The sequence below is a fragment of the Balaenoptera ricei genome, chromosome 9 (assembly GCF_028023285.1).
Source record: "Balaenoptera ricei isolate mBalRic1 chromosome 9, mBalRic1.hap2, whole genome shotgun sequence".
NCBI lineage: Eukaryota > Metazoa > Chordata > Mammalia > Artiodactyla > Balaenopteridae > Balaenoptera > Balaenoptera ricei.
Window position 1 is genome coordinate 6614750 of NC_082647.1, and position 24780 is coordinate 6639529.

The 24780-nt window shown below is 40.8% G+C and overlaps 1 protein-coding gene across 2 annotated transcripts; it reads right to left on the reverse strand.

Annotated features, from left to right (window-relative positions):
* Positions 1 to 6175: 6175 nt before the first annotated feature.
* On the reverse strand, positions 6176 to 22730 carry LOC132371353 (GTPase IMAP family member 4-like). 2 transcript variants are annotated; one of them, XM_059932585.1, is made up of 4 exons: positions 22645 to 22730; positions 11486 to 11584; positions 10348 to 10401; positions 6176 to 7898 (listed from the first exon to the last, which is right to left on the reverse strand). In XM_059932585.1, the coding sequence occupies exons 3-4, from the start codon at positions 10385 to 10387 to the stop codon at positions 6973 to 6975; spliced, it is 966 nt and encodes a 321-aa protein (XP_059788568.1). In that variant the 5' UTR covers positions 10388 to 10401; positions 11486 to 11584; positions 22645 to 22730; the 3' UTR covers positions 6176 to 6972. The 2 variants fall into 2 exon arrangements, with proteins under 2 accessions (XP_059788568.1, XP_059788567.1); XM_059932584.1 differs by lacking the exon at positions 22645 to 22730 and adding an exon at positions 13276 to 13305.
* Positions 22731 to 24780: the final 2050 nt, after the last annotated feature.

The window sequence follows — 24780 nt, forward strand, 5'->3', positions numbered from 1 at the left end:
TGTGGATAGTTTTCCTGCAGAATCCTGGAGGGGAGAAGGGTCTTTGGCTCCCTGGTTCTAGCTGGTAACATTTGGAGCAGGGGAAATGCCTTGAAAATCATTGAAGTGACTTTCCCTTTGTTTTTCAAGCACAGGATATTTGCTCCAGTGTAATCACTCTCAAAGTATAGTCCTGGACCAGCGGGATCGGCAATGCCAGGGAACTTGTTAGGAATGCAGATTCTCAGGTCTACTGACTCAGAAACTTTGTACGTTAACAAGTCTTCCAGGCAACTCTGATGCATGTTAATGCTCCACAAAATACAGAAAAAACCTGAATAATCAGATTTTAATATTTTAAAAAATATTAATACAGTTTTGCTGAAAGACGACCACCCTGTCAACCTGGGTGTTTTCTCTAGAATGGATGGTCTATATTCTATCATGTCTCCAATTTGCATAAAAAGGTTCAGTCACTAAGTGATAGCATGTTACACGGTAGAAGTCCAGCTGGTAAGAGATGAGGACAGCTCCTCTTCTTACAGGGGAAAGGAAGCAGGAAGGCAGAGGAATCAAGCAATCAGACACGTGTCCTCACTTTTGTCTCTCCAAGTTCAGGAAACAAGAAGTACATTGGATAGTTAACTTCTGGTCACTTCTTGAGCTAGGATCTGGGGAACACCCTCTGAGAAAAGCCTTTTAAACATGGATGTCACCCTATGTGGTCCTCGTCTCAAGGATGGAAACACTTTCCGTTTCTATCTGGTTTGGCTGCTCCCCAGTACTTTCTAGCATTTAATTCTTCATAATTTATCCAAAGTTTATCTGCAGGATATTTAGTATGTTACAAACCTCTGTCCTTTTGGAACCAGACTCAAGTTCTGAGGTTGTACTTTCTTGTCCTTTCCTTGGTTTGTGCGTAGAATGAACAAGAGTTTAGGATTATAGGAAAGTGTTGAATTCCTTGGGAATTGGCAAAGGAATTCACCATGGGGGTGGGAGTGAGGTCGCTCTAGAGCCAGGTGTAGAGCAAACTCGCCCCAGCTGCATCTGGCACGTGCTGCTAGTCGTCTGCTTACTAGCATTTTGCCCCTCCTGTTCACTAACAAAACTACAATTTTGCTTATAACTGCGACGTACCCATGTGAAATACTGAATTGCACAGTGTTTCTTGCAGCTGGGGTAACCATATGACCAAGAGGTAGTAGCAGAAGCCCTGTGGACATTTCTGGGTTGCCTTTGCTTTTGTAATACAAGTGCCATTCTGTCTTCCTTCTTGTGTCTGTGTTCTTTCCACCTGCAATTCAGACATGAGGCTGAAGGTGAAGCAGCCGTCTTACCACTTTGAGGACAAAAGTTACTTGCAAGTAATGGTGGAGAAAAAAAGCAAGTTCTTTGGGTAGTTCCATGGGCTCTGGACTTACCAGCCATAAACTCCTTGTTGTATCACAACTGAACCCTTTGTTAAGCTACTTTGGTGAAGTTCTCTTCCATGCAACCAGAATACCCTCCAGCTTATATTCCAGGGCTGAATGAGCGTCACTGTCGGACCAGCCACAGAGATTTTAGACCATCAGGAGCTGTGGTGAAGTCAGCCAGGAGACCCTCAAAGGGCACTGCCTGGAGTGAGAAATTAATTCACTTGGTGACTTTACACCAGCTTGTGGACTTTCTTGTTGGGGACCAGCAGGGCTTCAGAGGCTTGACAGACATGGGATGTCACCCAACAAGTAGAGGAGACAGGGACTGAGGCTTGGAGACCCCATCTTTCTCCGCAGATCACAATGTCATGGAATAAACCCATCCCCCACTGAAGGAAAGAAATACGATGGTTGCAGGGAGTCTCTAAGTCACCTAAATGGAGACTGAACACCGTCTAAAGTGGCTCTTTAGCAGATCCGATTGGACTGCTTTTTAAACAAGAGTCAACATTTAGTTATACATTTTCCCTAGAAGTAATGGATGGGATCTAGGAAAGAGTATAAAATTATAGACAAATTAAACATGTACATTTTCTATTTGTGTCCTAAATGTAGTATATGTTTAATTTTGCCTCGTAGACTCTTTCCAGTGAATTTCAAATTGTTCCACAAGAAGCGACTGACTTATATTCTCAGAGGACTCATTTCCACAAGCTTGTTCAAAGCATTTTTTCTGCAAAGGCAACTATTATCTCAAGAGGAATTAAAAATAGAGTTATAATTTCCATATCTCATTATCTTTTCTCACAAATCCTATATCAGAGATATAATGCTTAAGAAAATGTAGGCACTACATAACATAGCCATTGTGTATATGAAGCAAAAACTACAGAAAATGCAAGGAGATATGGATTAACAGGCCCTAATAATACGACTTTAATATAAACTTGTCAGAAAAGACAAATCAAGTAGACAAAAAATAAGTAAGCAGATAGAAGAATAAACATAATGAAGAAAGTAGCTCTCTTGGATTTATAGAAAACACATTCTTTTTGCATAATAACGGAGAATACACCCTTTTTCAAATGCACATGGAACATTCACAAATATTGATCATATATTAATATATGTTAGCAAACCTCAGTGAGTTCCATGAAGTAGAAATATTAAAAACAACACTTTCTGATCATGATGAGATAAAACCAGAAATTACATTTGGAAAAAAGTCCTTCCATCGGGAAATGGAAACACCTTGTATGAAACAACTCTTTTTGAGAAGAAAAATACAAACTGAGGCTTTAGAATTTCTTACAGATCATACTAATGAAAATACTAAATGTCAGAAGCTATAGGCTTCATTGAAAGAAGTGATCAGAGTTAAAAGCATTGCACCAAAAACTTCTTCAACAAAAAAAAGAAGAAAATGAATTAAATTCTCACTTCCAAAAAAACTAGAAAAAGTACAATAAGGTAAACCAAAAGGAAGTACAAGTATGAAAGACAAAAATTAATGTAGTGGAGAAAAAAATGCACCTAATTAATAAATCAAAATCCTGGTTTATTGAAAAAATTTAAAATGAACAAACTACTCATTAACTTGTTCAGGAGAAAAAGAGGAAAGGGCACAAATAAAACTTCCAAATTGACAAGAGGAACAACCATTGAAATTGAAGACAAGTTTAAAATTTAAAACCTTTTTGCAAATAAATTTGAAAACCTAGAAGAAATGGCTAATTTCCTAGGGCAATGCAGATTACCAAACTTATCTCCATTAGAGAGACAAAATTTATTTTTTAAAATATTTTTAAAAGGTTTTTTGATGTGGACCATTTTAAAAGTCTTTACTGAATTTGTTACAATATTGCTTCTGCTTTATGTTTTGGTTTTTTGGCCCCAAGGCATGTGGGATCTTAGCTCCTCAACCAGGGATCGAACCTGCACCCTTTGCATTGGAAGGTGAAATCTCAACCACTGGACCACAAGGGAAGACCTTAGAAAGAGAAAATAAACAGACCAATGTACATGGAAGAATTAGAGAAAGCTATTAAGGAACCACACCACAAAGTAAGCACCAGGGACAGATTGTTTTGCATGGAAATTCTTCCAAACCTTCAAAGTCCAGATAGTTTCAGTGCTCTTTAAATTGTTGCAGAGCATCGAAAATGAAGAGAAATTTCCTAATTGCTTTTTTAATTTTTTTTAATACTTATACTTTTTTTTTTTTTAAGCTTATTTATTATTTATGGCTGTGTTGGGTCTTCGTTTCTGTGCGAGGGCTTTCTCTAGTTGCGGCAAGTAGGGGCCACTCTTCATCACGGTGCGCAGGCCTCTCATTATCGCGACCTCTCTTGTTGCGGAGCACAGGCTCCAGATGCGCAGGCTCAATAATTGTGGCTCACGGGCTTAGTTGCTCCGCGGCATGTGGGATCTTCCCAGACCAGGGCTCGAACCCGTGTCCCCTGCATTGGCAGGCAGATTCTCAGCCACTGCGCCACCAGGGAAGCCCTCCTAATTGGTTTTTGAAAACAAATATAACATTGATACTTAAGTCTGATAATGATGGTACAAAAAGATAAAACTGTAGAGCGATATCTCTTGTGACTTCAACACAAAAATACTAAATAAAATATTAGCAAATAGGTGCCAACACCACATTAAGAATGTGATACATCATGGCCAAGAAGGATAGAAAACAGAAATGAAAAATTGGTTCAATATTGGGAAATCTATTCATATCATTCACCATGAAAATTCTCATGGATGATTTTTTTTAAGTCATAAGCAAATCGCTGTATTTTTTCTTTTTATTTATTTATTTATTTATTTATTTATTTTTGGCTGTGTTGGGTCTTCGTTTCTGTGCGAGGGCTTTCTCTAGTTGTGGCGAGCAGGGGCCACTGTTCATCGCGGTGCGCGGGCCTCTCACTGTCGCGGCCTCTCTTGTTGCGGAGCACAGGCTCCAGACGCGCAGGCTCAGTAGTTGTGGCTCACCTGCCCAGTTGCTCCGCGGCATGTGGGATCCTCCCAGACCAGGGCTCGAACCCGTGTCCCCTGCATTGGCAGGCAGACTCCCAACCACCGCGCCACCAGGGAAGCCCCCATGGATGATTTTTTAAAAGCCTTCAATGAAATTCAACAGCCATTCATGGTAAAAACCCTCAAGAAAATAGTGATTGGAGGATACTTGCTTAACATGATTACACACACACATGCGCGCACACGCACACACACAAATACACGTACTACTGTAGTTCAGCAGCTATCTCACTTACCTAATTGGGAAACACTGAAGGCATATCCAGGAAGAAAGCAAGCATACCCACCCACTACCAATCAACATTATGATGGAGGTTTTAGCAAATGCAATTTGACAAGAGCAATCAATTAGGGTCCTAAGAATAAGTCAAGGAGAAGTGATACACTGTGGTACATCCATAAGATGGAATACTTGTCAGCAATAAAGGAGAACAAGCTCTTGGTACACACAACTTGAATGATTCTCAAAATCATTATGCTAAGTGAATGAAGCCAGTCTCAAAAGGGACTTGGTTTTACTTATCTCTAGATTCTCAGTGTCTCCTATAAAACCTGCCACCAAGTACAAACAACCAATGAATGATAATAAATAGATGAATAGGTATGAACTCCCAAAAGTTGTGAGAGAAGAGAACATGCTTCATTCTTCTATTGTATTCTTCTTAATCACAATGCATAGTATCATTAATCTGTCTGCTTTCTGCCCTGGGAGGCAAAGAGGCAAAGCTGCTCTCAGGATATGTCACATGGGCTTCTCATTTCCTAACTGCTACTCAAGAGCAAAACCATTTTCTTTGTCTCATCTACAGCATTAACCCGGAGGCAAGGGTAAGAATAATTGAATGCATTTACACAGAAAATAACCACTGGCGTTAGAATTTTCTTTGTATTAATTCTGTATTTACTTTTTCTTGGGAGGTGTATATGGTTCTTTGGTTAAATATTTGTTAATAGAAGATTGTAATACAATAGCACGTTAAATTCATATCGCCAATGATGAAAACGGTAGAGACAGAGATCGCCCACCTTCTGCAGAGTGAAACCAAATCTCTCTACTCAGAGTGACTACCTCTAAAGGAGTCATGTGCTTCTTTGCACGGGGCTTCTCATATCCTTGAGCCTTTGTTAACTTTTATTAAATGTACGTCTAAACTCCTTTGTGTTTGGGTGAAATCATGGAGCGGCATATGCCCTAGTTTGAGCAAAATGGGTTAGGGCATGGAGAAGATGATTTTAAGGTGACAGAACAAGGAGAGTTGGCGTAGGTCACATATGACCACCAGAACACGTTGGTAGAACATGGAAAAGTGCTTTGGGGAAGGCTAGAAATTATTAGGTGAAGAGTACTCAGTAGAATAGTATAAAAGGGATAGGGACTTAGCTATTTTTATCCATGTATTAAAAAGAATTGTTGCAGCCGGAAAGCCACAAAGGTCTCAGAAACGTAGGTCATGTGTAATTTCTATCAACACTTAATGAATGAATCCAAGGGCAATGTAGTCTTTGACTGTCAGAGGTGTTGAGAATGTGGCTCAAACCTTCCAGGGAAAAGGAGAAGGGGAGAAGTCTAGAGGGTAGACCAAGACTACCTCCAAAATCATCTTGAACTTTTACAAAAGACTATAATTCATCCCTGTGCTCTTAGAAGATGTAGTGGTAGTATTTTCCAAAAAACAAAAGCAAAAACAAAAAAAAACAGATTCCATTTTGTACAAATATGAGAGAACAGAACAGTTTTATTACAGTAACAATAAGCAAACAATTCAATTGGGTGGGATAGCAGTTAGTTTCACAAGAAAAGGAGAGAACTTGTTATTCAGCAAATTGGTTGGTGTTGGTCAAAGAGTTTCTACAGATACATCTGAATATACCAAACATTGTTCTCTTATCTGTTGAATCTCTATCTTTCACTCTTTCTCGCATTTCACATAGTTGAGTTCTGAAAGATCTATCTTCCAGACAACTCTTTGTTCGTCAGTGGGCAGAAGATAAGGAACAATTTGAGTCCTTCCGTAAAATTGTAAGTAAACAAATTTCCAATCATCTACAAAGAATTCTATAAACATCTCCATCTATAAGCTTAACTAATGCAAAGAATTGATCTTTCTCATAAACTATAAGGTTAAGATGATCACTGTGGTCCTGAGGGTAAAATAAGTGAGAGGAAGCCACAGGGGGAGATTACCTACCAATCTAGAAAGAATCTAGAGGAGAAACATTTACTAGGGATAAACAGAGAAAGCTTGGGGTCATCTTCTTTGGTCTCCTGCATTCCTTCTCTCTGTGTCTCTGAGAAAGAATTCACCAGTTAGGGAGCATCAATACATTGTGCTTTGGAGTTTCACAGATTGAGAACTTGTCCCTCCCCTGTTAAATCAATCAAACATATACCAATTGCCAACAGTGAACTTTACTCTCCTGAGTCCTGAGAGTCTGAGAGACAGAAAGATGAGAATGCTCTGACTTATATGGGGCAGGGCCAGCTGAACATATGCGGGAAGTATAGACACATTTTCCTGAAGTTTAATCTTAATGTCTAATCCTCAAACAGAGAGAAAACAAAGGAAACAATCTTTAACAAGCCTAAGATGAATTCAACTATTCCGCTCTGATTCTCAACTTCGTCTCTGGCATTTTGCTGCCTTGTAGCACAGAGAGCCTCCCTTTCTGCCAATTCCCTCCTCATGTGCATCACTTGCTTTTGCTGTTCTAGTTCATCCTCCAGCATTCTGATTTTCTCTTCATACTCCTGTCTTATCTGCGCTTTCTGTCTCTCTAGCTCTGCTCTGTAATTTTCTTGCATCACTCGGATTTGTTTCTGAATCTCCTCCTCAGCCTTTTGGTACATGTTGTTCGTGAAGCATCTGCCTTTGCACTCTGCGACCACGCGCTGGACCAGGACCAGCAGCTGCTCCCTCTGGTCCTCCTGCGCAGCTCCTGCCGCCTTGTTGTTGAACACACAGTAGCGATCTCCGAACATGCCCATCAGCTCTTGAATGCCTTTTGGAGCTTCCTTTAAGTAGTCACGGAAATCGATGCCTTCCAAGTCATCTTTCCGGGTGAATAAGAGGATCATGTGTCTCCTAGCTCTCTCTCCAAACATTTTCAGGATCTTTTCCGTGGCTCTGCGGTCTTCCGGCGTGTAACGGCCCAGCGGGATGACGAGGAGCAGAGCATGAGGCCCTGGCGAGGTCAGGGCCATGCAGCGAGCAATCTCCTTGCAAGTGTCAGCATCCTGTACCTCTGTGTCAAAGATGCCAGGTGTATCCACCACGACAACTTCCCTCCCCTTCCAGGTGCTGTTTCCTTTCTTACAGGACCTGGTGATGGATACTGCGGAAAAGCCAGAAGGAAACATTTTCTTTCCGAGGATGCTGTTTCCTGTTGCACTTTTTCCTGCCCCAGTCTTACCCACTAAGACGAGTCTCAGTTGTGAATCTCTGGGCTCTTGGTTTCCAAGCCCTGGCACAACAGGAAATAAAAGTCGTAGCGTTAGAAGGAACTTCAACTGTCTCCCCTGCAAGTCCCCTGCCCACTGGTGCCTTTCTCTGTTGCCTGCTAGGGTCCTCTGCACTCAAGGGATGTCTATAGAGAGCCCTCTGGGCTCGTGCTCCTCTTGCAGTATTTGAGGACCACCCAGGTAATTTTCAGCATCCCCTTGCGCTTCCTACTGTGACCTTGCGTAGGTAAGTAGCCCACAGAGGAGGAAACAAAATGCTTAAGAAGAGAACTCTGAGCTGCTACTGGTAGCTGGTCCTCATAAGATAACACAGGAAGTAACACAAAATTGACGTTGCATATTTTACTTCCCAGGAAAGTTCAAAGTTAATATCAGAGCAGCAGAGCACAGCAACTGAAACCTTAAGTTACAAACCAAATCATCTAATAGCTCTTCCTGTGTTTGTATTCAGCAAGTCTCTGCATATCTCTTTAATGTGCCTATAAGGTCAAAGTCTGCCCGATTTGTTAGGCATAGACCCGGGACCGGTGGGAAGACAACTGGCAATCACGTTTGAGAGGCTGTTTTCCTGAGAAGACAGACCCTGCCAGCCGGCCCTTGAATGTAAGACTGATTCCTGCATGAGGAATCCTGTGTTATAACTACCTATTTCTGCTTTGAGACAATGCATACATTATCCCACTTACAACCTCATAGACACTGTTACAAACCCCAATTAGTTTTCAGGGCTATCATCCCCAAAGCCAAGAGCCAACTAAACGGTTGATGTTTTAGTTTCTCAGGCTAAAAATCTAGGCGTCACCCTTGACTCCTCTCTCTCCCCTTCTTTCCATATCCAACCCATCAGCTGGTTCTCTTGGCTCCAAATCTGTTCGCTTCTCTCTATTTTGAAGATCATCATACTAGCCCAAGTTATATCCCCATCCATGCTTCAGTAGTCTCCTAACTGGTCTCTCTACTTCCGCTTTGGCCCTTTCAGTCTATTCTGTAAAGTGGAATAATCTTTTAAAAATATCAATCAAACAGAAGAGGGAAATTGCAGAACCTCCCACTCCGGCTTCCACAAAATCTGTAGTTCATCCCCATCTCCCACACACTTTATGGTGAAGCTTTTGCTCATCCCTGGGTCCCTAAGGCAGAGTTTCTCACATTTGATAACCAGAATCCTGGGGTGAAAGAAGTAAATTTCCCAAAGCCGAGAACACTGGATACAGGATGGCTAAGATTACCTAAGGAAAAATGTGGATGGGAGTTCAGACTATTATTTAGTTAGCATCACAATGGAAGATGCCAACTATAGGATATTCTGAGGGCATTGGTTGACCTTAGAGACAGGGAGTAGGAAAATCATGGCTGGCGAGAAAAAAAGGCACCAAAGGCCAGTGCCAACACTGCAAAAATTGGCCAATGTTGACAGCAAATGGATGGCAATCTATGATAGATGGCTAACACAGCCATGAATTATTCCCTCTCTGTACTCATGCCTCTTGGGAATGTGGATATGCAGCTACTCTCATCAAGATGCTGAGTCCGTTTCTCCAACCCTTGAATCTGACTGGGCCATGTGACTTGCTTTGGACAGTAAGGTCGTGAAAACATGATCAAGCAGAGACTCCAGAAGTGCTGACTTATTGTAGTTTGCCTTCTCTTTCTGCTTTTCAGAACCTTACAACTGCCCTGGACTAGCCTACTGGATGAGAGACACAAGGGCCGGTTATCCCTGTCCCCCTGGTCTGCCCAAGAGCTTGCTGACTGCCAGACATGTCTATGAGGCTAGCCGAGATTATCCAGTTGCATCCTGAACCACCAGCCTACCACACATGCATGAGTGAGTCTGGCTGAGATTAGCCAAGTTGATCCAGACCCAAAGACTGCCCAACTAACCCACAAAACCAAGAGCCAACTAAACGGTTGTTGTTTTAGGCTCCTAAATTGTGTGGTGGTTTGCTAAACCAGCAAAAGCTCAAACGATATAATCAATTTCTATGGATAAGGGAGTAGAGGGAGGGTTATGTGAGGAACGGAGTGATCAGTCTGTTGAATTTGTTGGTTATAGTGAGGCCACCAGCAACAGGGAAATTAGGGACCTGAATGAGGAATTAATTATGCCCATGTTCCTCCTTCCCAATCCTCTCTTGGGCTGAAGAGAGGGGCAGAGAAACAACCAGGGAGGCTACAACCCGCTGTTCTGGTGTGTCCACGCTGTAGGAAGTAGCACACAAGAAACCTCATCAAGCCCATATCAATCAGGAGATTCTAACTCTCTTCCTCTTAGCTGTTAAGCTACATCACAAGGAGAAGCCGTAGAGGGTCGAGAGAAATGAGAGAGCAGAGTAAATGAAGGGAAAATAAGAAATGTGGTTGAAAATGTTTTGCTCTTGCGCAGATGGGGACTGACTGACAGGACAGGAGAGCCCCGGCCCTCCTCCCCCAAGCCTGGCAGCCTCTCACCGTGGCTGGTCCTGGAGTTGCTGGGGTAATGGGCCGCCATTGTACTTTGAATTCCTGGAAATAAAGAAAAATAACTATGTCATTTCAGGGAAGTGGAGAGTAATTGGAAACTGGAAATGTTATCCTCATGTAACCAACAGTTTCTTTTTTTTTTCATAAACTTGCTTGCTACTCAGTTTCTCTTCCTCTATTTCCCAATACTTCTCCATTCTCTGTTTTCAATCTCATTTTCAGATTGTTCATTTTTCTTTACACAAATGTAAGTGCTTCAGGGTCTTCCTTGGCACTGGTTCTGGGTGCCCTTCCCCACTCTATTCAGTGAATGATTGCTTTGAATGCCATTTATATGTAGCCTGCAGCCTAGACCCTTCTCAGAGTTCCAAACTTTTAAATCCCATTCAACTTCTCCAGTTGGCAATTTTATGGGCATCTCACACAGAACTCAGACAAAATGGAACCCTTGACCTCCAGCCCCAGCCTGGTCCCCATTTCAGTAAAGGGCACCACCAAATGGCTCACGCAGAATCTTGGGGTCCTCCACAACGCTTCTTTCCTCACTTGCTCATCAGTCTGGCACCAAATCCTATTGATTTTACTTCCAAAAAATGCAAAGTTCTCCGTTTCTCCCCATCTCCATGTTAATCCAACCCACTGTCATTTGACTGCAATGTAATAGGCTCCCAACTGATATTGCCTCTTCAATCCCTTCTCCACTCAATAATCAGATGCCTTTTTAAAACTGAAATTTGATTTTTTTCCCCTTGTTTAAATTCTTTAATGGATTCCTTTTGCTTTTTATTGTTCAAATAGTTGAAAACCCTTGGAATGGTCCAAAAGGCCCTGCATGCTCATTTACTCTCTCTCTCTCTTTCAGAAGGCTTGAACCATACTGGCCTCCTCAATGTCCCCTGAATCCTCTAAGCTCCCTCCAGCTCCTAGACCCTTGGGGAATATTTCCCCCTCCCTGGAGCACTCCCACACCCTTCCAATGCCCAACTCATTTCTTCTCAGCCCTGAGGCTTCAGTATTCTGTTATTTCTCCAGAGAGGGCTTCTCCACCCCCATCACCAACCAACAAGTTAGCTCTGGTGTGGAGTTTGTGCTAGCCACACTCCAAGGGATTCTATAGAATACGTACCACAATAGGAAGTTGTTCGTCTGATTTTTTTACTGTCTCCTCGTAGACTGTAAGCTTTGTGATGGTGAACCGTCTGTGTCTTGTGTGCCCCGTTATTCCCTAGGGACAAGCACAATATTGGACAAAGCATGGATCTCAATAAATATTTATTAAATAAATGAATTGATTTTAAAAAATCTCCCTGATTCTTGCCTCCTCTCTGATTGAGCTTTATGTCCAGCCCAATCTGTCTTGTGAAAAAGATGATCATTTCCTTATCTTTTTTTAAATTAATTAATTTATTTTTTGGCTGCATTGGGTCTTCATTGCTGTGCGCGGGCTTTCTCTAGTTGCGGCGAGTGGGGGCTACTCTTCACTGCAGTGTGCGGGCTTCTCATTGCAGGGGCTTCGCTTGTTGCAGAGCACAGGCTCTAGGCACGTGTGCTTCAGTAGTTGTGGCACGTGGGCTCAGTAGTTGTGGCTCATGGGCTCTAGAGCTCAGGCTTTGTAGTGGTGGCACACGGGTTTAGTTGCCCCATGGCCTGTGGGATCTTCCCGGACCAGGGATCGAACCTGTGTCCCCTGCATTGGCAGGCAGATTCTTAACCACTGTGCCACCAGGGAAGTCCCCTATCCTTTCCTTATTAACAACACCTAGCGTCCTTGAAACACGGTAATACGTTTTAAAGGTTTTCTTTCATTGTTACCTACTAACGTTGGGCAACGGAGAAAGCCATTTGAAGAACTCTTAGCAGATCAGATTTTAAGTAGGACAGGCTGAAATGCTAGTTGTTAAAGAAAGGCTATCTGATAGGAAGCCAACAAATACAAATTTCAAACACTGTTAGAAAGACAAGAACTTCTTTTGAAAGTGGATTAGGAATAAGGAGTAGAAAGCAGCTTCTTGTAAACTGGGAGGAGAAATCACTGAATTATTAAAAATCAGCTTTGGTCACAAAGTTGATGTTGGTGATTGATTTTAGGAGAAGGAGTAAGATACCAGAAATAGGAAAATAAAAGGTTTGGGGTGTTTCTTAAACACCATTCTTAAGAACGGTGTTTCCATTCAGTCTGTGGACTCTCTCTTCAGCATTCTTTAATGCTGTTCTCTTTCTCCTAATTCTGATGTAAAACCAGAGGACTGAACTTCTCTCCATACTGACACTGGATGGCTGAATTCTCCTCCTACTGCCTAAGGAAGAAGCATCCATTGATCCCCAGCTTCTCCTGAACTGTAGACAGTAACATGGGTTGGCATCTCCCTCCTCCTATCTCCTAAAAGTTCCCCTTCCCCATCTCTGGGTGAAGCCCACGACGGGACTGTTCCTGAGGAGGCAGGTCCAAAGGGGCAGCTCTGAGCAGATCGTTAACTGGGTAACAGAATCTCTGATCCTAACCATGTGCTGGCTTTGTGACACGGGGCTGCTGACCTGCACCTCTTGCATCTCCTTGTGCTCTTTTCACCACCAGCTCCCCACACAGCTAATTCTGTCTGCTCAGCCAACACAAACCCTGAAAGCTTCAACTTTACTTATAAATTCTATCAATGGTGAAAACAATCATTTATTCCTACAAGTATCCTCTGAGCAGTGACTGCTGAAAGAGTTATCAATTTGTAGGACTCAGCCTTCAAAACAGATTACTGCCTAAAATCAGCAAAGACAGGAGACAGGAACCAATGAGAAATATATTCTGAGAGCAAGTTTGCAGGGAGTTTTAAGATATAGATCCAGAAGAGAAGTCCCCCCTCCACCAAATCACACATTTCCCTCCCTCTCTTCCCACTCCCACAAACACCCCTATTCCCTTACCTAAAAAAAATCTGGGTCCTGCTCCTTTCTCTAACTTTGAAAGCAATGCTAAACCAGGAGGCGACACTAAGCTATCAAGAAGGAAGAGGAGAGAGGAAGTGAGGGGAGGAGCTGTCCAAACTTGCTTATGCAAGAGACCTGCCCACATTATCACCTAGCAGTGCCAGAACTTTCTGCAATGATGAGATTGTTTTGTGTGGTTCAGTATGGTAGCCCTGAGCCACATGGGCTACTGAGCTCATGAAATGTGATGAGTGTGATTGAAGAACTGAATTTTTAATTTTATTCCATTTTGATTAATTTAAAGTTAAATAGTCACATCTGCATAGTTGCTACCATATCAGACCACGCAAAGACTCTATTGGGAGGGACGAAATGTGGGTCATGCCGTGAAGTTTGAGAAAAAACTACTGGGTCAAAACCAGGGAGTTGCCGCTCAGAGTGTGGCCAAGATGGTGGAGTAGGAAAACCCTGGGCTCACCTCTTCCTATGGGCACACCAAAATTACAGCTATTTAGAAAGCAATTATGACCTGAAAACTACTAGAAAAGATTCCCCACAACTATAGATATAAAGAAGGAACCACAAGACAGATAGGAAGGGGTATAGTCAAGGCCCACACCACTAAGTAGGTGACACATAAATGGGAAGATAATTGCAATTACAAAGGTTCTCCCCAAGGAGCAAGGGGTCTGGGCCCCACTTCAGGCTCCCCAGCCTGGGGGATCCTGCACCAGAAAGACAAGCCACCAAAATATCTGACTTGTATGGCCAGAGGGGCTTGCACATGGGAGAGCAAGAAGGCTCTGGGAAACAGAGACCCCATTTTTAAAGGGCACTGGCAAAATCTCCATGCTCTGAGACCCAGCATAGAAGCAGTGATTTGAAAGGAGCCTGGGGCAGACTCACTGGCTGATCCTGGAGAGCCTCCCAGAGAGGCAGGAGGCAAGGAGGACTCCCCTAGTGACATAGACTCTGGCAGCAGCTGTTTTGGGGAGTTCGTTGTATGACAAGGACACCTGCCATAGAATGGAGTCTTCTCCATTCTTGGAGACTTCCCTCTAGCCTATTCTTGCCAGGGGCTTACCTGCTCACCAGCCAATTGGCACCAGTCCCAGAGCCTCCCAAGCCAAACAGCCAGCCATGAGAGCACTCAATGCCACTCACCCGGAAACTGGCACCCGCCCTGCACACTCTGGACCCTGCAGGCAGCCACCCCAAACCTGGACCCACCCACCAGTGGGCCAGCACTAGCCCTGGAACACCACAGGTCCCACAGCCAGCTGCACCGAATCCCAGCCCCACCCAGCAGCAGGCCAGCAGCCAGAGCACAAGCCAGGGCCTGGCAGCCAACTGGGCCAGAAAAACCTACAAAGAATACTCTACCCAGCAAGGCTCTCGTTCAGATTTCATGGAGAGATCAAAAGCTTTACAGACAAGTAAAAGGTAAAAGAGTTCAGCACCACCAAACCAGCTTTATAACAAATGTCAAAGGAACTTCTCTAGGCGAACAAGAAAAAGCCACCAGTGGAAACCAGAAAATTACAAAACAGAAAAAGCTCATTGGTAAAGGCAAACATAAAGGTGAGAAATTATCTACATACAAAGCTAGTAGGAAGGTTAAAAGAGAAGAGCAGTAAAATAATTTATATCCACAATAAGCACTTAAGGGACACACAAAGCAATTAGATGTAAAATATGATATCAAAAACAGTAATGAGAGGAGGAGAGTACAAAAGCAGGGATTTAAAAATGCATTTGAAATTAAGATATCAGCAACTTAAAACAATCATATATATATACACCTCATGGCAACCACAAACCAAATATCTATTATAGATACACAGACACACACACACACAAACACACACACACACACACACACACACAAGGAAAAAGGAAAAGAGAAAAAAGAAAAAGGAATCCAAACATAACACTAAAGATAGTGATCAAATCACAAGAGAAGAGACAAAAGAAAAAGAAATTTATAAAAACACCTACAAAAACACCCACAAACAATTAACCAAATGGCAATCAGAACATACATATCAATAATTAAACGTAAATGGACTCAATGCTCCCATCAAAAGACACAGAGTGGCTGAATGGATACAAAAACAAGACCCATATATATACTGTCTACAAGAGACTCATGTCAGATCTAAGGACACACACCAGCTGAAAGTGAGGGGTTGGAGTCCCTCCCATCAGGAAGCTTGCACAAGCCTCTTAGATAGCCTCATCCACCAAAGACCAGACAACAGAAGCAAGAAGAACTATAATCCTGCAGCCTGGGAACGAAAACCACAATCACAGAAAGAGAGATAAAATGAAAAGGCAGAGGACTATGTCCCAGATGAAGGAACAAGATAAAACCCCAGAAAAACAATTAAATGAAGTGGAGATTGGCAACTTTCCAGAAAAAGAATTCAGAATAATGATAGTGAAGATGATCAAGGACCTCAGAAAAAGAATGGAGGCAAGGATTGAGAAGATGCAAGAAATGTTTAACAAAGACTTACAAGAACTAAAGAACAAACAAACAGAGATGAATAATACAATAACTGAAATGAAAAATACACTAGAAGGAATCAATAGCAGAATAAATGAGGCACAACGGATAAATGACCTGGAAGACAAAATGGTGGAAATCATTGCTGCAGAACAAAATAAAGAAAAAAGAAAGAAAAGAAATGAAGACGGCCTAAGAGACCTCTGGACTAATATTAAATGTGCCAACATTCGCATTACTGGGGCCCCAGAAGGAGAAGACACAGAGAAAGGATCCGAGAACATATTTGAAGAGATTATAATGGAAAAGTTCCTTAACATGGGAAAGGAAATAGCCAGCCAAATCCAGGAAGCACAGAGAGTCCCAGGCAGGATGAACACAAGGAGAAACATGCAGAGACACATAGTCACCAAACTGACAAAAATTAAAGACAAAGAAAAATTATTAAAAGCAACAAGGGAAAAATGACATATAACATACAAGGGAACTCCCATAAGGTTAACAGCTGATTTCTCAGCAGAAACTCTGCAAGCCAGAAAGGAGTGCCACCATATATTTAAAGTGATGAATGGGAAGAAACTATAACCAAGAATACTCTACCCAGCGAGGATCTCATTCAGATTTGAAGGAGAAATCAGAAAGTTTACAGACAAGCAAAAGCTAAGAGAATTCAGCACCACCAAACCAGCTCTACAGCAAATGCTAAAGGAACTTCTCTAAGTGGGAAACACAAGAGAAGAAAAGGACCTACAAAAACAAACCGGAAACAATTAAGAAAATGGTAATAGGAACATACGTATTGATAATTACCTTAAATGTGAATGGATTAAATGCTCCAAGCAAAAGACACAGACTGGATAAATGGATACAAAACAAGACCCCTATATATGCTGTCTACAAGAGACCCACTTCAGACCTAGGGACACATACAGACAGAAAGTGAGGGGATGGAGAAAGATACTCCATGCGAATGGAAATCAAAAGAAAGCTGGAGTAGCAATACTCATATCAGATAAAATAGACTTTGAAATAAAGTATGTTACAAGAGACAAGGAAGGACACTACACAATGATCAAGGCATCAATCCAAGAAGATATAACAATTATAAATATGTATGCACCCAACATAGGAGCACCTCAATACATAAGGCAAATGCTAACAGCTATAAAAGAGATAATTGACAGTAACACAATAATAGTGGGGGACTTTAACACCCCACTTACACCAATGGACAGATCACCCAAACAGAAAATTAATAAGGAAACACAAGCTTTAAATGACAAAATAGACCAGATAGATTTAATTGACATTTCTAGGACATTCCATCCGAAAACAGCAGATTACACTTTCTTCGCAAGTGCACATGGAAACTTCTCCAGGATAGATCACATCTTGGGTCACATATGAAGTCTCAGTAAATTTAAGAAAACTGAAATTGTGTCAAGCATCTTTTCCGACCACAACACTATGAAATTAGAAATAAATTACAGGAAAAAAAGAAACGTAAAAGTCTCCAAACACATGGAGACTAAACAGTATGCTACTAAATAACCAAGGGATCACTGAAGAAAACAAAGAGGAAATGAAAAAATACCTAGAGACAAATGACAATGCAAACATGACAATCCAAAACCTATGGGATTCAGCAAAAACAGTTCTAAGAGGGAAGTTTCTAGCAATACAGTCCTACTTCAAGAAACAAGAAAAATATCAAATAAACAATCTAACCTTACACCTAAAGGAACTACAGAAAGAAGAACAAACAAAACCCAAAGTTAGTAGAAGGAAGGAAATCATAAAGATCAGAGCAGAAATAAATGAAACAGAAAGAAAGAAAACAGTAGCAAAGATCAATGAAACTAAAACCTGGTCTTTGAGAAGATAAACAAAATTTATAAACCTTTAGCAGGACTCATCAAGAAAAAGAGGGAGGGGACTCAATCAATAAAATTAGAAATGAAAAAGGAGAAGTTACAACAGACACCGCAGAAATACAAAAGATTACGAAGGATTGTAAGAGACGACTATGAACAACAATATATGCCAATAAAATGAACAACAGACAAGAAATGGAAAAATTCCTAGAAAGGTACAATCTCCAAAGACTGAACCAGGAAGAAATAGAAAATATGAACAGACCAAAAACTAGTAATGGAACTGAATGAGTTATTAAACGACTCCCAACAAACAAAAGTCCAGGACCAGGCAGCTTCACAAGTGAATTCTACCAAACGTTTATGAAAGAGTTATCAGCTCTCCTTCTCAACTGTTTCAAAAAACTGCAGAGGGAGGAACACCCCCAAACTCATTCTATGAGGCCAGCATCACTCTGATACCAAAACCAGACAAAGATATCACAAAACAGAAAACTACAGGCCAATATCACTGATGAAAATAGATGCAAAAATCCTCAACAAAATATTAGCAAACCAAATCTAACAATACATTAAAAGGATCATACACCATGATCAAGTGGGATCTATCCAAGGATGCGAGAATTTTTCAACATCTGCAAATCAATCAGTGTGATATACCACATTAACAAACTGAAGAATACAAATCATATGATCATTTCAATAGATGCAGAAAAAGCTTTCGATAAAATTCAACATCCATTCATAATAAAAACTCTCCAGGAAGTGGACATAGAGGGAACATACTTCAACATAATAAAGGCCATCTATGACAAACCCACAGCTAACATCATACTCAACAGTGAAAAGCTGAAAGCATTTCCTCTACGATCAGGAACAAGACAAAGATGCCCACCTTCACCACTTTTATTCAACATAATTTTGGAAGTCCTAGCCACAGGAATCAGAGAAGAAAAAGAAATAAAAGGAATCCAAATCAGACAGGAAGAAGTAAAACTGTCACTGTTTGAAGATGACATGATACCATACATAGAAAATCTTAAAGACGCCACCAGAAAACTATTAGAGCTCATCAATGAATTCAGTAAAATTGCAGGATACAAAATTAATACACAGAAATCTGTTGCATTTCTATACACTAACAATGAACTATCAAAAAGAGAAATTGAGTATATGTATAACTGATTCACTTTGTTATAAAGCAGAAGCTAACACACCATTGTAAGGCAATTATACTTCAATAAAGATGTTTAAAAAAAAAAAAGAGAGAGAAATTGAGAACACAATCCCATTTACCGTTGCATCAAAAAGAATGAAATACCTAGGAATAAATCTACCTAAGGAGGGAAAATACCTGTACTCTGAAAACTATAAGACACTGATGAAAGAAATTAAAGATGACACAAACAGAATGAAAGATAATACTGTGTTCTTGGATTGGAAGAATTAAGATTGTTAAAATGACCGTACTACCCAAGGCAATCTACAGATTCAATGCAATCCCTATCAAAATGTCAACGGCATTTTTTACAGAACTAGAACAAATAATTTTAAAATTTGTATGGAAACACAAAACACCCAGAGAAGTGAAAACAATCTTTTAAAAAAATTCCTTTATTTATTTCTCTTTATTTATTTTTGGCTGCGTTGGGTCTTTGTTGCTGTGTGCGGGCTTTCTCTAGTTGCAGCGAGCGGGGTCTACGCCCCATGTCCCCTGCCTTGGCAGGCGGATTCTTAACCACTGCGCCACCAGGGAAGTCCAGCCAAAACAATCTTGAGAAAGACGGACAGTTCTGGAGGAATTACACTCCTTGACTTCAAACTATACTATTTAAAAAGCTACAGTAATGAAAACAATATGGTACTGGCACTAAAACAGACACATAGATTAATGAAGCAGAACAGAGAGCCCAGAAATAAACCCATGCACATATGGTCAAAGGAAGCAAGAATATACAATGGGGAAAAGACATTCTCTTCAATAAGTGGTGCTAGGAAACTTAAACAGCTACATGTAAAAGAGTGACATTAGGACATTTTCTAACACCATATCCAAAAAGAAACTCAAATTGGGTTAAAGACCTAAATGTAAGACTGGATACCATATAACCCCTAGAGGAAGACATAAGCAGAACACTCTTGACAGAAATCGCAGCTATATTTTTTTTTGCATCTGTCTCCTAAAGCAGAGGAAATAGTATAAAAGCAAAAATAAGCAGATGGGACCTAATTAAACTTCAAAGCTTTTGCACAGCAAAGGAAACCATCAACAAAACAAAAACACAACCTAGAGAATGGGAGAAAATATTTGCAAATGATATGACACACAAGGGGTTAATATTCAAAATATAGAAGCAGCTCATACAACTCAACATCAAAAGCAAACAACTTGATTTAAAAATAGGCAGGGGCTTCCCTGGTGGTGCAGTGGTTGAGAGTCTGCCTGCCAATGCAGGGGACACGGGTTCGAACCCTGGTCTGGGAGGATCCCACATGCCGCGGAGCAACTAGGCCCGTGAGCCACAATTACTGAGCCTGCGCGTCTGGAGCCTGTGCTCCGCAACAAGAGAGGCCGCGACAGTGAGAGGCCCGCGCACCGCAATGAAGAGTGGCCCCCACTTGCCGCAACTAGAGAAAGCCCTCGCACAGAAACGAAGACCCAACACAGCCAAAATAAATAAATAAATTTATAAAAAAACAAAAAAAAATAGGCAGAAGACCTGAATACAGTTTCCCAAAGCAGACAAACAGATAGCCAACAGGCACATGAGAAGATGCTCAACATCGTTAATCATCAGGGAAATGCAAATCAAAACCACAATGAGATATCACCTCATATCTGTCAGAATGGCTGCCATCAAAAAGAATACAAATTACAAAAGTTGGTGAAGATGTGGAGAAAAGGGACCCCTCCTGCACTGCTGGTGGCAATGTAACTTGGTGCAGCCATTGTGGAAAACAATATGGAGGCTCCTCAATACTAAAAATAGAAGTACCATGTGACCCCACAATTCCACTCCTGGGTATATATCTGAAAAAACAAAACAAAAACAAAAACACTAATTCGAAAAGATACATGCACCCCGATGTTCATGGCAGCATTATCTACAATTGTCGAGACATGAAAGCTATCTAAGTGTCCATCGACAGATGAATGGATTAAGAAAATGTGGTATATATATATATATATATATATATACACAATGCAATAGTACTGAGCCATACAAAGAAAGAAAATTTGCCATTTGCAAGAACATGGATGGACTTGGAGGGTATTATGCAAGTGAAATAAGTCAGAGAGAGAAAGACAAATACTGTGTAATATCACTTATATGTGGACTCTAAAAAATACCACAAACTAGTGAATAGAACAAAAAAGAAGCAGACTCACAGATACAGAGAACAAACTAGTGGTTACCAGTGGGGAGAGGGAAGGGAGAGGGGCAATATAGAGGTAGGGGACTAAAAGGTACAAACTAGGTATAAATGGTATAAAATGAGCTACAAGGATATATTGTACAAAACAGGGACTGTAGCCAATATTTTATAATAACTATAAATGGAGTATAACCGTTACATATTGGGAATCACTATATTGTACACCTGTAACTTATATAATAGTGTCCACTAACTATACTTCAATTAAAAGAAAACACAATGAGATATGAACTCACACCTGTTAGGATGACTACATCAAAAAGCCAAGAAATAACAAGTGTTGTGAGGATGTGGAGAAAAGGGAACCTCATGCATGTCGGTAGGAATATAAATTGGTGCAGCCACTGTGGAAAACCGAACGGAGGTTCCTCAAAAAAATTAAAAATAGAACTTCATATGATCCAGCCATCTCACATCTGGGTATTTATCCAAAGAAAATGAAAATACTAACTAGTAGAGATATCTGCACCCCATGTTCATTGCAGCATTATTTACAATAGTCAAGATATGGAGACAACCTAGGTGTCCACTGATGGATGGAAGGATAAAGGAGATACACACACACACACAAATAGTATTCAGCCATAAGAAAGAAGGAAATCATGCCATTTGTGACAACATGGATAGATCTCAGGGCATTATGCTAAGTGAAATTAATCAGACAGAAAGACAAATACTGTACAACCTCAGTTATATGTGGAATCTAGACAAAACAAAAGCCAGGCTCATAGATACAGAGAACAGCATGGTGGTTGCGAGAGGCGGGGGCTGAGGGTGGAAGTGGGAGAAATGGGTGAAAGGGATCAAAAGGTAAAAATAAATAAATAAGTAAATAAGTAAATAAATAAATTAATTAAATGAATACTCGTTGCAACATGTATATACATATATAAGCTCATTACAGGCTCATATATAAGCTCACACATATAAGTCAATACTAAGCTTAGAAATACTGTTTAATTGATTATTGAATCTACTGAAAAAAATGCATGAATTTTATTTTATGCAACTTAAAATTCAATAAAGCTGAAAACTCCTGCCATTTAGGTAAAATTGGATGCGAGTAGGAGAGCCAGTTGTGGTAGACTGATTGTAAAACTGGCCCCAAGTTGTCACACTACCTTGTCTCCAGGCCCTTTAACACTATGAATTTGGTTCTCTTCCCATGCAGAGTTGGAACCTATTTTTGCACCTCCTGAAGCTCAAAACCTCTAAGGCTTTGCAGTTTTATTTTCAACAGTTTCTGCTCTTTTATGCATTTCCTCGTTTTGCTTCATAATTTGACGCCCTTTTTCAACCCATGCACTCCCTTCTTACGCATGTAAAATATCTGTACCACTTTACTAGAAATTCTATGGTAAAGAGACCAGGGGATGATTTTCACACACATCACAGCACAACCCAGGGAAGTCTGTGGTTCACCCATTTCTCAGAATCTTCTCACAATAACAGGAAAGGCTGTTATAAATTCATCTGTGCATAGCACTTCCTCCCTGCCTCAGCCACAACCCTTTCCTGCCTCATCACCTTCACCTTTGGGCTTACCTGTCACACATAGCTGTGGTCGCTTCACAGGACAGAAAGGTTAGGATGCAAGGTCTACTTCTCCTCCTCTACGTGGCGTGATGCTCTCACAATGGACTCAGACCTGGAGAGGAGGCCTGATTAAGGACCCTCACAGCTCGGTCTTGAGCTGAGGAAAAGAACGAGTGCAATCAGTGGACGCAGGTTGTTCTGCTTTTCTATGCCTTTTAGAATCCTGACAGTGGTGCTTTAAAAGCCTAAACTTTATATAGAAAACTTAACAAGTCAATTTTTTATCATTGCCTGTTTTGAAGTAATAGCAACTTGAAATTTGTATTAGAATTTCTCTATTTCCAAGTTGTAAATGGTCACAAGTAATTCTGTGTAAATATAAATATGTAAATATCACACATTCTCTCTCATTAAATTTTACTTCTATTTAACGGGAGATCAGGGATTTCAGTGTCCAGATAGCAAACCGGCCATATGCCAAGCATTCTGGAAAATGGACTGACATCAATTATAGACCACAGACGTTCTCTTTCTGCAAACCCTAATAAAAACCAGGGTGCCATAGACAATTAGGAGTATAAGTATCAGAGACAAGAGGTTTCAACAGATTTCCGGAAGGGTGCATTGGAGCAGACATCCACAGCCAACATGGCCCCAGAGAGGCTGTGGCTGAGGTGGCCGCGGATGATGACGGAGCACCTTGGGGAGGTGGGCTTCAGAAATTTCAGCTCCAAGGGGAGGGGGCTGTAGGGCTGAAAGCAGGGGATTCATGGAAGAAGTGAGTATGAGACACATGATCCAGTCATCTCCTCACTTCCCCCTCATTCGGAACCTCACACTTCAAGGTCTCTCTGCCCGAGTGGGTAATTGAAGGAATCTCCCCTAAAGATTAGAGCATCTCCAGAGAAAAACCTCTGCATTCTGGCATTTTGGGTTCCCTCTACATAACAGCCTGTCCTGCAGTCACCTCAGGTGAAGCCTGCAGTCGGCACCCTCACTCAGATGTGGAACTTCCAGGTTTTCTAATGATTTATTCCAAACTACAAAAAGGCAGTCAGGGAGAGCTGCTGTTTGACAAAAAACTGCAATATGAAAGACAAATGAAAGAGACAAAGATAAACAGCAAAAATAACCCCAACGGGAGCCATACACGCAGGAAACAAAACCAGGAAAAGACTAACCAAACATAAAAATAAACTTCTCTTTCAGAAATCTAGATTATTAATCCTCCCACTGAAATCAACTAAAAATACTGAAAAATATTACATACATTTTCTTAAAAGCGTAGGTGAGCAGGCAAGAAAATAACCTTTCTCAGACACGGAACTAAGTGAAGGTGGGCAAGGGGAGTACAGCAGCTAGCTGTCACCCTGAGGATATTTCACCAGCCCTGGAGAATTTAAAGTCTGCTTCTCAAAACCACATTGACAACAAAGACTGAGAGGTTTTGCTACCAGCACAACCTCACTAAGAGAATTTGTAAAGAATGTACTTGAGGCAAGAGGAAAGTAATCACAGATAGTAAATCAGAGGTTGAAAAGAAAGAAGAAAGAAAGAAAGAAAGAAAGAAAGAAAGAAAGAAAGAAAGAAAGAAAGAAAAAGAAAGAAAGAAAAGAAAGGAAGAAAGAAAAGAAAGGAAGAAGGAAGGAAGGAGAGAAAGAAAGAAGGAAAGAAAGAACAAAGGAAAGAAAGAAGGAAAGAAAAAATAGAAAGGAAGAAAGAAGGAAGGAAAGACAAAGAAAGGGAGAGAAGATAATGGTAATAACTTCCAGGGCTTAAAAAGGAAAAAAATAAGAAAATAAAAATACACAACAATAATGCATAGATGGGGTGGAAGGTGGGAATGGAGTTTAAATGTTCTATAGTAATTTGTTGTATAAGAGGAAGATTAAAATATAGATTCCCTTTAGACTTTGTTAAGAATATGTGTTGTATGAGGAATATAGCCAATATTTTGTATTAACTGTAAATGGCATGTAACCTTTAAAAATGGTATAAAAAATTTAAAAATTTTGAAAAAGGAATATGTGCTGTGGCCACTAAGAAAATTAGGAAGAGTGTATATAATTTCCAACTGAGTAGAAAAAAAAATAGAATGTGAAAAGAAGAACCAAATAATCCAAATTAAGGCACAAAGAAGAAAGA

Bases quoted from the DNA above. Each gene is read 5' to 3' on its own strand.
- LOC132371353 (XM_059932585.1), bottom strand. From the start codon at position 10,387: ATGGCGGCCCATTACCCCAGCAACTCCAGGACCAGCCACG. The intron at 7,899-10,347 runs GTGAGAGGCTGC...CTGTTGTGCCAG, and splicing joins CAACTCCAGGACCAGCCACG to GGCTTGGAAACCAAGAGCCC.